We start from the raw sequence: 17,265 nt of genomic DNA on the forward strand, positions 1-17,265 counted from the left end.
GCAGAGAGCCTACTAAGTGCTAGTCATTGTACTAGGAATTCAGAATATAAAAAGTGGCTTTGTCCTAAGGGAGTTTATAATCTACTATAGGACAGTAGTGTTTAAATTTTTATGTTGTCCATTATTAAACACTTGGACAAGTACATTAACTTATACTAAGATCACATTGTTAAAGCACTATAACTTACTTCTAGGAATTACATATACAAATATGTACAGAGAATAGAGCTCGATGTATTTTATTTTATTGTAACTCTGCAATTAAAAAATAAAGGGAAAATGTCCATTCTTCTTCAAATGTTGCTTTTAGGTTAGAAGGAGTCATCCATAATCCTTTCCTTTTTAATCAAAAGCCTGTATCTGCAAGATGAACAGGCAAGCTAAGGGTGCAGACTGGTGTCTATATGACAGCAGTGGAAACACACACAAAAAAAACAGAAATGTGAAAGCATTAGCAGCAGTCCCTAACTAATTGGCCTGGAAAAAGAAAACCACCTTGTCAAGTGCTATGATTTCTTTTTCTGATAGACAATCTATAATGAAAACAAACAGAAAACAAAGAAGAAACATTCCATAAGTAATAAATGTTTCATAGGATAAAGTACAATACAGAGACCAAAAAGCTTAGATATACTTTCCAAAGCAAAAAAACAAGATGACATTCAGATTTTCCAGTTTACTAAGTAGAATAATTACAGTGAATCCCAGAGGAACACTTAATTTTATTGACAAATTCGTTCTTTTAAAAAGATCTAAATTACACCAATATCTCTTTCTCATCTTTATTCATACTATTAGAGAGCTGATCACATTTACTGATGAAAAATGGTAGGAACCATATATTATTTGGGCTCTATTGTTATATAAATTGGTCACAAATGTAAGAATTACAATGAAACCAACCAATAGCCATCACTGAAACGTGCCAACTCAGTTGAACCAAAGGATTAAAATACACAGAGTTGGATTGATTATACTTATGAAAAAAAGTATAAGTGAAGGAATACAAAAAATTTCATAAATCTGATTAAAAGAAGCTGGATTTTGAAGCATAAAATAAAGCTTTGCTAGATATTTGCAAATTTCCAGATTGAATTTTTTTATAAAGATGGCCTCCCATGCACAAGGAATATTTCTCTATTGTTATCTTAGAGTTACAGACACTAATTTTTAAAGCAGTGCAATGACAGTATCTAAATTCTGATACACTCTTAAGCTATTTAAGCATTTATTTTAAAGTAGACACAGCTTTCCTTTAATAATCAGTTTTATACAACTCACCACTTTTGCATCAATTGCAACCTGAGCGAAGCCTTTACGATTACCCCACACGATGTTGTAGGTCTCATCGCTAATCAGGGCTTCTCGAACACCACCTGGTGAGATAGCTAACAAGTGACCACTCCGCAGAATTTCAACACATTTTTCTCTTGGTCCATGTATAGCACAAAATACATCAAGTAATAAACTAAACCCTGTAAGAAACATTAGCATGAAGATATATCTTAAGTACTTCTTGTCCAATTCTTTAAGAGCAAAAATCTTCACAACCTACATAATGTACTATCTATACTTAAATCAGTAAATTCTTTTTTTTACTTTTTTTTAAACCAACAACAACTCTTAAGGTTAACATAAGATTAATATTGCTGGTAAATTAATAGCTATGTCTCGCTGATTCCTTTCTCAGTGATCACCTACTACTCTGGCTACATATTCAAATTCTTAATTAAAACTCATGGGACTTCCCTGGTTGTCCAGTGGTTAAGACTCCATGCTTCCACTGCAGGGGGCACAGGTTCGATCCCTTGTTGGGGAACTAAGATCCCACATGCCGTGCTGTGTGGCGGCCAAAAAAAAAAAAAAAACACCTGGGAAAATAGGGATTCTTATTCCCATTTTACAGATGAGGAAAGTTGACTCAGAGAGTTAAGAAGCTTGCTCCAAGTCACACACCTAGCAAAGGGCAGGGCAGAGATTCCGGTCCAGGTATGTCTAGTCCAAAGCTCCTTCCACTGCATCTCATGGCCAAACACTGTCTACAGTATTTATTAGAGCAATCAGAAAGGACATCCCATCATCAATCACACATCTAATCTTCCATTAACCCTATAAGAAAGAGAATCACTCAAGAGAATGTGAGTCTGACTGCTCTAGCTCTACCAAAATTGGCAAGCCACAGTTAAAGCTATTGAAATTAAAAGTTAGATACTGCTAATTCCACAATAAAATTTTTTTTAAATCAACAATAATAGCAATATCATTAAGAGTTTTTAATAAAGTGAGTGGTTGGCTCAGAAACAATTAATTCCAGTCTTAATATTATACAGTTTTTCAAATTATAGCTATTTATGGATGAAAGAAATAATCCTATCAGTAATTAAATATTTTAACCAAATCCTAAACTGAAAATTTAGAGGACTGGTGTTTGTATACATTATCCCTTGAGACTGGGAAATATGGGGATGGAGAGTGAAAACTGTGCAGAATAACCCAACTTCTCATAGGTTTAAGGATCTGAAGCAAGATTATCAATATTATTGAGAAGAAATAATTCTCATCCTATACTATGTTAAAAGTTCACGGATTTCACTAGATGTATTCTCATGATAAATGAATAAACAGGGGAGGTTTAATAAATTACAAGATCATAAAGGGGGAAATTTTTAAGTCAAATGCTAAATAAAAATATTCACATTTATTATTTATAAAAAGAAAAAAAAGTAAGCAACCTAATGTTCCATAAGAGAAAACTAGTTAAGTAAATATTTTAGTCATATATTTAAAATGTTATTTATAAAACATGGGAAAATGTTAATGCTACATTAAGTTTTTTAAAAAACAACAAAACAGTTTGCATAACGTGAAGATGTGCAAATTAAAAATGAAGCAAAATAGGGCTTCCCTGGTGGCGCAGTGGTTGAGAATCTGCCTGCCAATGCAGGGGACACGGGTTCGAGCCCCAGTCCGGGAAGATCCCACATGCTGCGGAGCAACTAGGCCCGTGAGCCACAACTACTGAGCCTGCGCGTCTGGAGCTTGTGCTCCGCAACAAGAGAGGCTGCGATAGTGAGAGGCCCGCGCACCGCGATGAAGACTGGCCCCCACTCACCGCAACTAGAGAAAGTCCTCGCACAGAAATGAAGACCCAACACAGCCAAAAATAAATTAATGAATTAATCTTTTAAAAAATGAACAAAATAAATCAAAATGATAACTGGATATATGTTAGGAGGGTAAGACCATATAATGATGTTTTTCTTTCCTGTAGTTTCCAAGCTTATTATAAAGTGATCATATTACTGTCTAAAGAAATACATTTTATAGCCAATTTAGTTTATACACAAAGTACAAATGGCTTTTTAGTGGCCCAAGGATGCTGGAAACCTTAACCATGTCTATGAAAGGCACTAGGAGAACTGTTATTTCATTCACTGTCTGGTGTTTATCTGGTTGACGGTTGGCTTTTGCTTTTACGATTCCAGAGAACATACCATAAACTTTCTTGGCTTGTTTCTGCTGACTTCCTGACAGAAGAAAATAAGATTTAATCTTAATGAGTTTACTTTAGAATGATATTTTTTAAAACTCTTATCATGTTTGAAACCATTCAGTTTATTAATCTTTTTAAAAAGGTACGAAGCCTTTATGAATATGAATATTTAAAAAAAGTAGTCCTCAGTCTTAAGAGTTATAATTCTACCAAGCAAGTCAAGTATGATAAAAGACATAATAGGCTCTTTAGGTTAGGATTTCTGAGGCAATATTATATGATTATATAAAGACAAAATATATCCTGGCTAATTTTTTTTAACTTTGATTTGCTATCAAACTGACAGTAATCAAACTAATTACTATAAAATTAAACTCCCAGATCAATATCTCATAGAAAAATTCACCATACGAAAAATCAACTACCTTCTATACCAAAATACAAATTAATTGTTTGGCAAAAGTTACAATTTCTTTTAGGATTTAACTTCAAAAAATAATGACTACCTGTTAATAGAGAAAGAAATTAGATAACATTTTTGGCCATAATGTTTTTATATTTAGGTATATTACTTAAAACAGATACTAAACTCAAAGACATACAGACTGTCACATAGTTTGATCATGTTAATTAAACATTTTTATATCACCAGCTACAGTGAAAGTTTACCTGGAATTTTAAAAACAAAGTGATCAGCTACTACTCGGCAAGTTCTGCCTTTATGGATAAAAATTTTAGCCATGAAGTAGTAAAAATCGATGGGAATAGCTCCATGATAAAAAATGATCAGTGCTGGCCCTTCTGGTATTTTTTCCATCCCATGAACTTCATAACCTGTTAGACAAAATACAGATACTTAAAATGTATTTAATATTAGTTTACCTGTTAGACAAAATATAGATACTTAAAATGTATTTAATATTAGTTTATTTATACTAAAGGATGGTTACTAACTCAGACACTCAGTCTTTCTTTCGGGAGCACAAGCCCCCCTGTTTCCATCCACTTTCCCCTTCCCTCCCTCCCTGAATATATCGGTCCTACAGTGGTTGGGTGGGCCGGCGTGCAGTAGGTGCCTGGGTGGAGGGTGGCCTGCGGTGGGTGCTGGAGCCCAGGCAGGGCGAGGAGGGCATCCGTACAGGGTGGCCCGGGATGGCGAGTCAAAACCCAAACGGTCACGAGAGCCCACACACAGGAGAAGAGCCTAGAAAGGGTGCTGGGGCCTGGGCGGGCAAAGGAGGGGAGCCATGTGGCATGAGGATGGGGGTCAGAGCCCGAGTGGAGCAGGGTGGTGTCCCTGAGTGGCAGGGGACGGTGGCAGTGATGGGAGACTGATTACACCCAGGGGGACTGATCAAATCAGTTTACATATTAAGGATAATGTCAGCCTGGATTCTCACTGTTGGAGAAGGTTAACAGTCGCAAATACAGAAAAGGAGAAAACTAAAATCAACTCTGCAGCCGTAAGAGAACCTCACTCCCAACCTAAGAAGGAGAAGCAGCAGCACGTTAGAAAGCTGAAGTCGCTCTCTCAGCCGCGTGGGAGGGAGGGCGGGCAGGTGCCACAAAAGTGGGAGAGAAGAAAACCACCAAAATGTTAACAAACACTTAAAGACCGAATGTGGGCGAGCGCTAGGTGTTGGATCCCCGGCAACCCAGAGACAAACAAGAGTCTGCACCCGCTCCCCAGCCTCACGCACGCCTCAGCGCATATGCACGAGAAAACCAGGGGCAGGGCAGGCCAGAGACTCACGAGAGACCCTGCTAAAGATTCAGAGAACAAAATCCCCCTCGCTTCCCGGAAGCTTCTCTTGTAAAAGCAAAACCTGGCCCAGGGAGAAGCGCAGGAAAGCCTTCCACCGCTTCTAAGAACCGGTACTTGCCAAAGGTATCTGACACGGGCAGGGACAGAGTTCCACTCCCCCCCCCCCCACTACTGAAGAAATAAACTACTTGGTAATATTTCAAATGGGCTCAAGAGAATGTTTTTAAAAACTAAATTTAATGATATTTCAAGATTCTGTATGTGTCTATACTTTTAACATTTCTTCCCAATTACCGAATTCTAATTCAAATAATTCAATTTACTTAGAACAGTCACTGAAGTTGTCTGACGTTATCCAAAGGATCGATTGTCCCATCAGATAAATTTTCCAAGAAATAAAGAATACTTCTTTCAGGGATTCTATACAGCATATTCCTGAGGTTCTCTCTTGTTTTCCAGAATACTTTTTTTTAAAAAAAAAAGAATTGAGAAATAATTGTTACTTAATACCAGGTCACCTGATTGAAAGTAGAAAAATTCAATGAATCAATTCATTATTGACAAAAACTAGAGTTTACCATCGTGCCACTAAACATTAAGCCCCAATATTCAACTGTGTCACTCGTAAAGCGTGGATGTCGTCATACCGCCCCTCGCTATAAAAGCACCGGCAGATAATCACTCTGGTCAATGTCAAGGCCTTTTAGGTCCCAATTACCGATCAAGTGATGTCAGATTCTTTCGGTGTCACGTGGACTCAGGGCGCCTCCCTCCTCTGTGCTGCTCACGTGACTGTCTCTAAAGGAGCACTTCCTGTCCCATGTTTCCCTGTCGAGCAAAAGCAGAAATCCTGGGGCACGTTACCTGCTCCTCGCTCAGACTCTGTATTCCCCTGGTCACCAGCTTCTGTGCGTTTTACCTCCAAAAACTCTTAAATCTATCACTCCCTCTTCCCAGTGTTGGTTTTGAAGTGTGGCCCCGTCCTCTCCTGCCTACAGAACCCCAGTCCTGGGGATCTGATGGGCAACAGCAGCTCAGAGAACGCAATCGGGAACGCAGCTATCGCCACCATCCGTCCATCTGCTGTCCAGGGACGGGGAGCCTCCGTATGCACACTTTATGCACATTTCGAGTGGTCTGGGCCCCTTCAATGAAAACAGCCCTACCCTTGTGACGATTGCGGTTCTCTTATTTGATGCCAAGAGATGCGCATTTATTTACCTCCCCTGCTCTGTCCCCTGAGCCTAAGCACTCTCCAGATTCTTTGGCGAGGATCTGAAGGTCACGGGGAGCTCAGGTAGCCTCATCTATCTCCATAGCAATTATTTATTATGTAAATGAGTTACTGCCTACTGGCTTTAGACATCAGCATCTTGAATCCAGATAAGGATGATCTTCTCCTAAGAGATAGATCCTTTCTAAATTTGTCACCAAAAATCCATTTTCAAGGCTATACGCCTACACACTATGGTAAAATAACAATACCATCCTTTTGAGTCTTCCTCCGGAAAGCACACAGAGGCAAACTACCTACAAAATAAAGTCAAACTCCTGAGCATAGCATTCAAGAGCCTTGAAAGCCTAATTTGTCTACTTCTCCAGGTTCATCCTTCCGCATACATCTCACCCATGAATGATTCATCTTCTGGTCCTGAATACACCCTGCATTTTATTCAGTACTGAGGTGTGTGAATGTTTTAACCTAGGTAGTTTCCTATTAGGACTATAGTAACGAATCTCAGTTTTTCCATTCAACAACATATCTTGGACATCTATTTGATATACACATGTAGCGATTTTTTTTAATGACTTTTTTAATGGCTGTAAAGGATTCCATAATGAATTCCTATCACAGTTCATTTAGCCATTTTCCTATTTAGGGACCACTGGATTGTTTCCAATTTTTCAAATATTGGTTGCAATGAACCTTCATTTACATGCATCCTTGTGCACTGAATGTGTGAATTTATCACTAGACTGGATGCTAAGACAGGTAACTGTTGATCATATGGTACACGCCCATTTTAAATGATAACAGAAACTACCAAATCATCCTCCTGACTCGCTACACTACGGTACTTTCTCACATGCACCGAGTGAGAGTTCCCATCTCCACATTCTCATCCTTTAATGTCAGCAAACTTTAATTATTTGCCAATCCTCTGAGTAAAAACGCTATCTCAGTGCAGTTTTAATGTGCACTTTCCAAATTACTAGTGGGCTTATGAATCTGTTGTAATTATTGGCATTTATATTTAGACCATTTTTAGACCACATGGTTAGACCACTTTTAAGTTGGATTTCTTTTCTTACTAATTTATTATTTTCTAAGCCATGTTGTAAATGACTTGTGGTGATCTGCCCCATCTTTTGATGTGTCTTTTAGTTGTCTTTTTTGAACAATTTTTGTTTTTTTGCATCTTCTTTAAGACCTTCCGTAGTTGGAGATCATCAAATATTTTCCTATATCTTTTCCTGCTGATCTGGAATACCACTTTTATCATTTACTAAATTCACATTTCTGACTTTTTAATCTGTTTGATCTGTTTGTGATGATCCTTTCCCTGTACCAACGCTGTAATTTTAATCATTATAAATGTTAATGGTTTTGATATGCTAGGGGAAAACTTCCTCTTTTGTTTTTTCAAATTTGTCTTGGTTATTCTTGTTTGCCCTTTTATATGAATTTTAGACGTTTGATGAAAACGTGTTAGAAGTCTACTGAATTGGTAAAGGAACTGGGAGTGTGGGCTGTAGAGCAACATCTCTACTACGCTGAGACTCTCTATCCACTTCACCTTTTCTGAATTCCATTTGTAAAGTACACAGTTTCTCCATAAAGTTTTTACATGTTTTTTGGTTAGATCTAGCCTCAAGTAGCATTTTTCCTTTCCATTTTAAAAATGATTATTGGTGGTATATGAGTAGTTACTAATTTTGTGTTTATCATACGCCCATTTCCCTTGCTAACTAATCTTATTAGTACTGATAGGTGGATTCACTTGGCTTTCAGGCATCTCTTCTTTTCTCGTCTCTGTACTTATTTCTAGGAGCTCCAGGACAATGTTAAATAGCAGTGGTGAGAGCCTCCTTGTTCTGGTCCCTACTTATGGGACTCGCTTTAATACTTCTCCACTTCTCCAATGTGGATCATCTTTGTTGAAGATTCCTGGTACATTCCCTTTATTGAAGTAGTACCTTTTAGTCTTCGCTTCCTAAGATTTTTTTTTATTATAACTACTGAATTTTATAAAACTACAATCTATGAGACTGACCTGCAAATCTCCTTTTTGTGTTCTCCTTAGTTTCAATAGCAAAGTTCTGCTAGCTTTGCAAAATAAACTGTGTAGCTCCACATTTTTTCCTACACTCTCAAACACAGATGGGCATTATCTGTTCCTTAAAAGTTTAGTATAACCTGTGGGCTCTCGGCCCTTTGTGAAGGGAGGAGGATACAGACTTTGACCACTGTTCCAATTTATTTCATGATTACTGGTCTGTTCTGTTTCTCTCTCCTTCTTGAACCAATTTTGATCATTTCTCTTTTCCTGCAAAACTGTCTATTTAATTTTTAAACAAAATGGTGTGAAATAGTTACTCAATTTCTTTCCCACTCATTCTTCAAAGCCTTGTTCAAAAGTTACTTTCTCCATGAATAGTGCTTTCACTTTTGTCCCATAGAAACAAGAATGAACATTTATTGAGCATTCACCTGACAGGCACTGTATTGGATCCATGATAACTATCTCATTTGGTCCTCACAGAATCCCTGCACTGATGAGAAAACCCAAGTAAGAAAAGCCCATGTAACTTACTCGAGGTCACACAGTGGTACGGCCAGGATGCAAGCCCACATGCATCTGACTCCACGACCTGTGCCCTTCCCCACACCACACCTCCTACTAGAGGTGTGCCCGTGCTAACCTGCACCTGTGATTTTCAAATGCTGGTTGCCATCACTCATTGAGTTATGCAATCACTTTAGTCAGTTATAGTCAGCATTTTTCTTTTTAAATAAGAGAGAGTAGAATAGAAAATAGAGCAGATCGCATGAAGACAGTATATACACTTTTGATGAAATAGTATATACCTGTACGTATATACTGGGTGGCAAAATGCATTTCTTCCTAGCAATAAGAATCAAAACTTTGATAGCCTAAAAATATACCTTGAAAATACTAGGAACCTGGAACATAGTAGGTGTGTGAAGTTGAACTTAATAGTGACCAAGAAACAAGTGATGAATTTTAGTGCTTTCCAAATTATTGGAGAAAGATGCTCTGTAATGGTGATAGCTAACATTTGTTGAACTTTTATTATGTAATAAAAATTATTCTAAGTACTTTACATCAAGGCCCAGTGAATCCTTCCAACAACCCATTTTACAGAAGAGGGAAATGAAGTCCAGAAAAGTTAAGTATCTTGTTTGAAGAGAAGGGTTATTTACATAGTCTTAAAGGAGTTCTCCCAAGACATCTATCAATTACAAAGTAAAAATTAGCAACTTTGTGGTGGAGAAACCTAAAAGACAACTCCTTAACCACGTGATCAAAGTCACCATCACCAATAATAAAACATGTCAACATCATGAACCTCGGATACAATGTGCTGAGAAGGACCCACCATCAGAGGGATTCTTATCAAAAATGCACAACTTCAATCAATTTATGGAAAACATCAGATCTAAATTAAGAGACAGTCTACAAAATCACTGAGCAGTACTCTTCAGAAGTTTGAAGGTCATAAAAGACTAAAAAACCCTCAGAGATTGGAGGAGACGTGACAACCAAATGCAGGATGGGATCCTGGTAAAAGGACACTGGCAGGGAAACTGGTAAGATGTGAATAAAATCTGTAGTTTGGTTGATAGTATTATACCACTGTTAATCTGATAACTATACAAACGGTTATGTAAGATGTTAACATTAGGGGAAGCTGAGTGAAAAATAGGAACTCTGCACTATTTTTGCAACTTTTCTGTAATTCTAAATTTTTTTAAAAATGAAGTTTAAAAAAATCCTAATTGTTGCAAAAGGAAGGGAGGAGGAGGAAGAGGGAGAAGGGAGGGGAGAAGAAATCAGGTAACCTGTCCAAGGTCCCCCCGCGGTGACTGGCAGGGCCTCGTTCGAACTCAGGAGTCGGACCCAGGAGTCCTTCCCTGGGGGAAAGACAGAGGAGGGGAAAGGAAACTCTTACCCAACTGAAGGACAGCGGGAATGTTCTGAAATCCCAATTTAATTTTCCCATAAAAAACTCTACTACATATGGTTTAATTTATAGGACGCTTTTACTGAATAAAATATGTCCATTTCTTTAAAAATTAATAGTAAAATGTGAAGTAAAAAAGTCAAAATTTTTATAGTTTAAAGGCTGTAAGCAACTTGAGGGCAGGGGCTTCACTGACAGACTACCTAGAAATGCAGGTATCTAAGAAATACCAAATTCATGTTTCTTGATGTAGGAGAATCAGATTTTTTTGAAAAATGATAAAGCACTTACATAATACACATTAGAGGGTAAAATTTAACTTCAAAACAGGAAACACTGGATAGATTCTTATACAAAGATACTTACAGTAAACCAGTTATAAACAAACAACAGCTCAATAGGTAAGTAAATTAGTTATAGGATTTACAGAGTCCATATAGTCATTATAAGTCATGTAAGGAGGCTCAGTGACATGAAAATACTAGTCTGCCACACAAATAAAAAACAATAAACACACAGAATTCAACTGCATGGTAAATTTTAGGTGACTATTATTTTCTTCTTTATTTTTACTCGCCACATTTTCTAAAATGAACATTTTTATTAGTTAAAAAATTCCTCTGAAGACTCTTTACAAAGCATAAATTAAAACTGATTTGACATCAATACAAAATCCAAATACGCACACAGACGCCTTTGTGCGTCACTAAGGAACAGAGTGAGGAAAATCATTTTAAAGAGCATCACTTATCTTACTAAAATACGTTAAATTATTATAAATAAAACATTAAAACATGGTAAGAACTATATGTTTTACTTCCTCTGAGCCATAGGTGCTATTTTTAAATACCTCAGAAAAATAAATAATAAATACCTCAAAATTATATATGCTCCTACAAAATAAGTTTAACACTTGAATTTATCCACATTAAATCATGTCTCCCGAAACAGAAAAAAATTCAAATTCCTTACAATATATATTACCCTGAAGTATAGAGGGTTATAAGTGGGAGGGGGACATCGTTTCCCGAGTACTGTAAACAAGGCCACTGAATTTCTGTCTCACTGCTTTAAAGACAATGAACGAGAGCAGTCCACATAGCCACGGTCTCCGGTCACGGAATGCTGAAACAGCATCCCACCTCCGGTGAACAACCACGAGCAGGTGTGAGAGTTGTACGGACTGGCAAGGGCATTCGTATTCATGGGTAAATACTAAGAATTCAACACATCGACGGCATGTGGTTCCTGTTTGCAAAGCTGCTGTCTGTCGACCGCTACACTCTGACCCTGAGCCCAACCAGGGACAAGCCTGCGGCACAGCACAGATCAGAGGAGCACAGGCCTGGAACCAGGAGTCAGAGGCTGCATCCTGGCCCTTCTCCCTGGTGTCCTGGCGTGCCTCGCACATAACAACCTCGCTGTTCTTCAGTTTCCTTATGGGAAAACTGGAAAATGGAGATAACACGTGGACTCTCTCTACAGCATTATAAGAATTATAAGAACTGATGCACGTTAAGCATTTGACTGTAATGGACAGTCAAGTGCTCAAAAAAGATTTGCAGGCATATGTAGGATTAAAATGACAACATGTCAGCTGAATAAGTCACACAGCAAACGGAAAACGGGTATATTTTGGTATATATATTATATCTAATTTAATGTTATTACTATTTAATATTATTTTTCATTTTTTAAAAATCTCTACACTGGGGAAGTCAAACTTAGTTTGAACAAAATGGAAGTAAATGCAAAATAAAGCAATTTCAAAACAGTTTTCTATACTGTTTTAATTCATCTCTTACTCTCTTAGATTCTTAACTATTAATTTTTTATTTGAGCTTAGAGTAATAGTCTACATTATTACGTGGTTCTTTGTTTAATGGAAACTAGTGTGCTCAGAAAAAATCATTTTAAGAAAGACATATATATGCACAATGCATGCAAACAGGTAACAGGAAATAGTAACTATCCATTCCATTATATTTTTCAATATTTCCTCAACCAACAAAATGGAAGGGTAACACGGTTTCAGCGCCACCCACACGAAAAGGAGCCCAAAACTCAAAGTAATCTCGCTTACCATGCCAGACGGCCGCATGTCCATCCCACAGCGTTGCCACCGTCTTCCTGGCACCGTCCCATAAATTATGAGAGTAAGCTTCTTTTAATACATTCTTCCTCTTATAAATGTGTAAGAAAATAATAGTAAGGTAGAGAAGAAAGATAGTAAAGTAAGGAAGTATTAAAAGTATGAGTGGTGTAAAAACCCACAAGAGATAGTTTGCAAAATTCCAGTAGTCCTCCAGTTGCTCCACACCAAACCATTCTTCAAGTACGTGGATCAGACAAGTCATGGAGGGCATGGAATCCTGTCCTGTCCCACAGGTTTGATTTTTGTCTATCATTTTTCTTTAGGTGAAAATGACAAATTCAGTCTCTTTCTTCGACATCATGGCAGGTCTTTAATTTAGCCACTAAAAGGGAAAAAATAATCCAAAGTCATTCTCTTCACAGCTGAAATGTTAAATGTTTTAGCCTACATGAATACTGTGTAGTCATTTCTTAATACCAAAAATGAGTAGATTGTTAACAAGTTAACTTTGTTGCAGATTTAAATGTGAAAATGGGTTTCATTTGTGAAGAGTGTTGGGTTTAGCTTCTGAAATAACTCACAAGCTACAATTACAAGAGGAAAATAAAGCTGATGAATGAAATTTCAGATTGATCTTAATAATTTGACTTATATCTTAATGGATCATACTGAACGTTTGTATCTTAAACTAGGTTATGTTGAGATAACTATTCTTCATAGAAGAAAACATCAATATCTGATTCAATAAAAGTAATCTAATTCTTAGGAAATGATGACATACATTTTTAGATATTACCTTTTACAAGCAAGTTTATAGAAAAGCTCTCTGTTCCTCTGACATTATACAATAATACAAATTTGTCAGTGTCATTTTTATCTTATAGTCACTAAAATTTCTCTTGTATCTTAAATGATTGAAAGAATACAGCATGGGGCTTCCCTGGTGGCGCAGTGGTTGAGAGTCTGCCTGCCGATGCAGGGGACACGGGTTCGTGCCCCGGTCTGGGAAGATCCCACATGCCGCGGAGCGGCTGGGCCCATGAGCCATGGCCACTGAGCCTGCGCATCCGGAGCCTGTGCTCCGCAACGGGAGAGGCCACAACTGTGAGAGGCCCGCGTACCGCAAAAAAAAATAAAAATAATAAAAAAAATACAGCATGCAATTATTCTATGTCATTCTCTAAACCATTCACTTAACTTACCAGAAATTGGATAAATATCTTGTCCCAAGCTTCAATGTTTGTATTCTGAAAAACACAGTATATAAAAGGAAGAAAAATGATTTTAAAAAAGATAATCATTAATACCCAGAGATAGAATTTCCATAAAATAAATGGCAAGACACATTCACCAATGTGTGACAATTATGCTTACAGCCCTATACTAGTGTATCACAATTAAAAATTATACTCACACTACCAGTGCTTTTAGTGAGGACACCTCTATACGCTGTTTTAATTCCACACTATAAAGCCCCACCTGAGACACTTTTTAAATTCACAGCTATAGAAACTTCGCTTCTTCAGAGAAAAAGTATGAAGTTAAGACGTGTAACAGACTCTGTCTCTTTTTAGTCATTGCCAGATAACGAGCTGATGGTCAGACATGATATTCGATGGTGCAGTTGCATCAGCCTCATGATCATGTTCTCCTACAGAAGATTTCCTGCTTCCATCACTATTTTCTCTGCTTCTGATTCTACCCTTAGAGATATTTTATCATTATTCCATACCATATAAACTTAATGAAAATCATCTCAAGTCCTTTGAGGACGAGGCAGGAAATGAAAAAATGAAAGAAAGGGATGGAGGGAGAGGGAGAGACAGATGTACAAGAGCAATTACATGTTGTCTTGAAGCCAAGATTATCTTGCTGATAACTAGCATGTTAGCAGGGCACAGAATTGACTTGTTCTTCCAGCGTTAGAGGATTTAGTCCAGTTTCCTTGTAACCAATAGCATTTATCTGTGAGAAACCTGGGCCTGTTACGGTAACAGAAGGTGGACACATCACACATTAAGCCCACAACCTGTGTTTTATTTACATCACATTTTAATCAATCCATCTAAAGAGGCAAACTGCTAAAATTTACCAGTGTTTGATCATTTGGCGTGCAACAGAGCAAAACTTACTACTTTTTAAAATGAGAGCTTTCCTCACTAGGATGGCTATATTCAAAAAAAAAAAAAAGGAAAATAACAAGTGTTGTTGATAATATGGAGAAATTAGAACCTTCATACATTGCTGGTGGGAATATAAAATGGTGCAGTCACCATGGAAATCAGTCCTCAAAAAGCTAAACATAGAGTTACCATTTGACCCAGTAATTCTAGTCCTAGGTATACACCCAAGAGAACTGAAAACATATATTCACACAGATATCTGCATACAAGTGTTGACAGCAGCATTATTCATAATAGCCAAGAAATGGACAACCCAAATGCCCATCCACGGATGGATAAAAATATGCTATACCCAGAAAACAGAATATTATTCAGGCACAAAAAGAAATGAAGTACTAGTTCATACTACAATATGCGTGAACCCTGAAAACATTATACTAAGTAAAACAAAGTCAGATACTGAAGGCCACACCTTGTATGATTCCATTTACATGAAATACCCAGCACAGGCTAGTCCACACAGACAGAAAGGTTAGTGGCTGCCACAGGCTGGGGCAGGGGGCAATGAGAAGTGACTCCCAATGGAAACAGAGGTGCCTTTTGGGGATAATGAAAATGTTCCGGAATTGGATGGTAGTGATGGTTGTACGACCTTGTGAATATACTAAAAACCACTGAGTTGCACATTTTTTAAATGGTGAATATTACGATGAATTACATATCAACAGAAAGAGCTTTCAAATAGTAATACATTAAAATTTATGATGGCCTCTCAAATATGTTAAAAGAAGCTCTTCCCAGGCCTGAAAACCAATCATTTTGGTGATCTGACCCTTACTGCTTCATACAATTGTCCCAATAATCTAGTCTCAGGACTTCCCTGGCGGTCCAGTGGTTAAGACTTCGCCTTCTAAAGCAGGGGGTGCAGGTTCAATCCCTGGTCAGGGAGCTAAGATCCCACATGCCTGGCAGCCAAAACACCAAAACATAAAACAGAAGCAATATTGTTACAAATTCAATAAAGACTTTAAAAATGGTCCACGTCAAAAAAATCTTTAAAATAAAATCTAGTTTCATTTCCAATTTTTAATAGGATTGTAAAATCTTGTGGTTTTAAAACCTTCTTTAGTACCTCGCCCCACCCAAATTGGTAAAAGAACTATACCTCTTGTCCATAGTTATGTTCTGATTTATTACACACACAGTAGAGGGGAGAGGGACAGTGCAAAGGCAGACACCCAGGGACAGAGGCTATGCGGACCCCTCACAAGATCCTGCCGTCTGCTAACAGCGTCCAAGTGCTGCACGCAACGACCTCCTCCAAAAATGATCAACCCAGATTTTGATTTAAAACCTTCCAGAACAGAAAACTCAAAAGGTGCCCTTTCCACCATCAGAACCGTTCATCGAAATGCTAAAAAGACCTTCCTTACACTTACTTCCCTGGAATTTTCCCCATAGACCTAGTTCTGTACCATTGAAACTCTTCCATTAGACAACCTCTTAAGTTTTAGGACAGCTATCACAAAGCTACAAAATCCTCTTTTCTAGTCAGAACCCTTATTAGTCCTTTCATCCACTCCTGGGACCTGGTTCCGTAACCTTTCACCACTCGGGTCACACCCTGTGACTGACTCTGCTTATCCAATATGGAGCGGAGCAGGTAGAGTAACCCACCTGGGCCTGGGTTTGCTAAGATCTATAAAACTGGGATAACAGTAGAACTTAGATATACTACATTAGCTGATGGAGACGCCATGGAGACAACATCCCGCACGCAAGGGGGTAAGGAGAAGGCTGCTACGTTATACAGCGTGGTCTGGGAAGGTTTCTCTAAAAGGATGTTTGAGCAAAGACCTGAGGACGTGAGGAAGCAAACCGTGCGGGCATTTGGAAGAGAATTCCAGCTGAAAGACGGTGAGTACAAAGGATGTGCACTTGGAGGGGTCAGCAAAGCAGTTGGGTTGAGGAAGAGGGATGGGGTGGGGCGGGGGGTGGGGCAGTCAGAAGTGGGGAGCACTGCAGAACTCTGTGGGCCAGCTTTCACCTAAGTGAGATGGAAAAGGCACCAGAAGGGTGGGTTCTAAATGACTGCTGTGTTGAGAATACATTGCACAGGGAGCAAACAGGAAGTTACTGCACTCACTGAGATGCGTGATGAGCAGGAAGTTACTGCAGTCACTGAGCTGAGTGATGAGCAGGAAGTTACTGCACTCACTGAGATGCGTGATGAGCAGGAAGTTACTGCAGTCACTGAGCTGAGTGATGAGCAGGTGTACCAGCGTGCGGGCTGTAAGACATGATCAGCTTCTGGATGTATTCTGAGGATAAAGCCAACAGGATATGCTGGTGAATGCATGTAGAACGTGAGCGAGAGAAGTCCGGTATGGCCTCACGGTGTCCAGGCAACATGGGTTTGTATCCTGGGAGGCTCTGCCACTTACTGTGTGACCCAGACAAGTTACGCAACATCAGTTTCTCCCTCTATAAAATGAGAATAACAACAGTACCTTCCTAAATGAGACTGTCGTGAAAAAAGCTCAGAAGAGTGCCTCCCGCCATAAAGGCACTAAACAAGTGT

At 38.4% G+C, this 17,265-nt stretch overlaps 1 protein-coding gene across 9 annotated transcripts in view; it reads right to left on the reverse strand.

Annotated features, from left to right (window-relative positions):
* TMEM68 (transmembrane protein 68) overlaps nucleotides 1-17,265 on the reverse strand; it is a 34,093-nt gene that overhangs the window by 12,992 nt on the left and 3,836 nt on the right. For 4 of the 9 annotated variants that reach the window (XM_060127279.1, XM_060127276.1, XM_060127278.1 and 1 more), the window contains 5 exons: nucleotides 13,764-13,808; nucleotides 12,550-12,943; nucleotides 4,163-4,327; nucleotides 3,495-3,527; nucleotides 1,282-1,475 (listed from right to left, as the gene is read on the reverse strand). In XM_060127279.1, the coding sequence (XP_059983262.1) occupies nucleotides 1,282-1,475; nucleotides 3,495-3,527; nucleotides 4,163-4,327; nucleotides 12,550-12,874 (717 nt within the window). In that variant the 5' untranslated portion in view covers nucleotides 12,875-12,943; nucleotides 13,764-13,808. Of the gene's footprint in view, nucleotides 1-1,281; nucleotides 1,476-3,494; nucleotides 3,528-4,162; nucleotides 4,328-5,581; nucleotides 5,690-12,549; nucleotides 12,944-13,763; nucleotides 13,809-17,265 lie in introns of those variants that run through there. The other 5 variants (XM_060127284.1, XM_060127281.1, XM_060127282.1 and 2 more) reach the window with 5 other exon arrangements.

The sequence above is a fragment of the Lagenorhynchus albirostris genome, chromosome 17 (assembly GCF_949774975.1).
Source record: "Lagenorhynchus albirostris chromosome 17, mLagAlb1.1, whole genome shotgun sequence".
NCBI classification, from domain to species: domain Eukaryota; kingdom Metazoa; phylum Chordata; class Mammalia; order Artiodactyla; family Delphinidae; genus Lagenorhynchus; species Lagenorhynchus albirostris.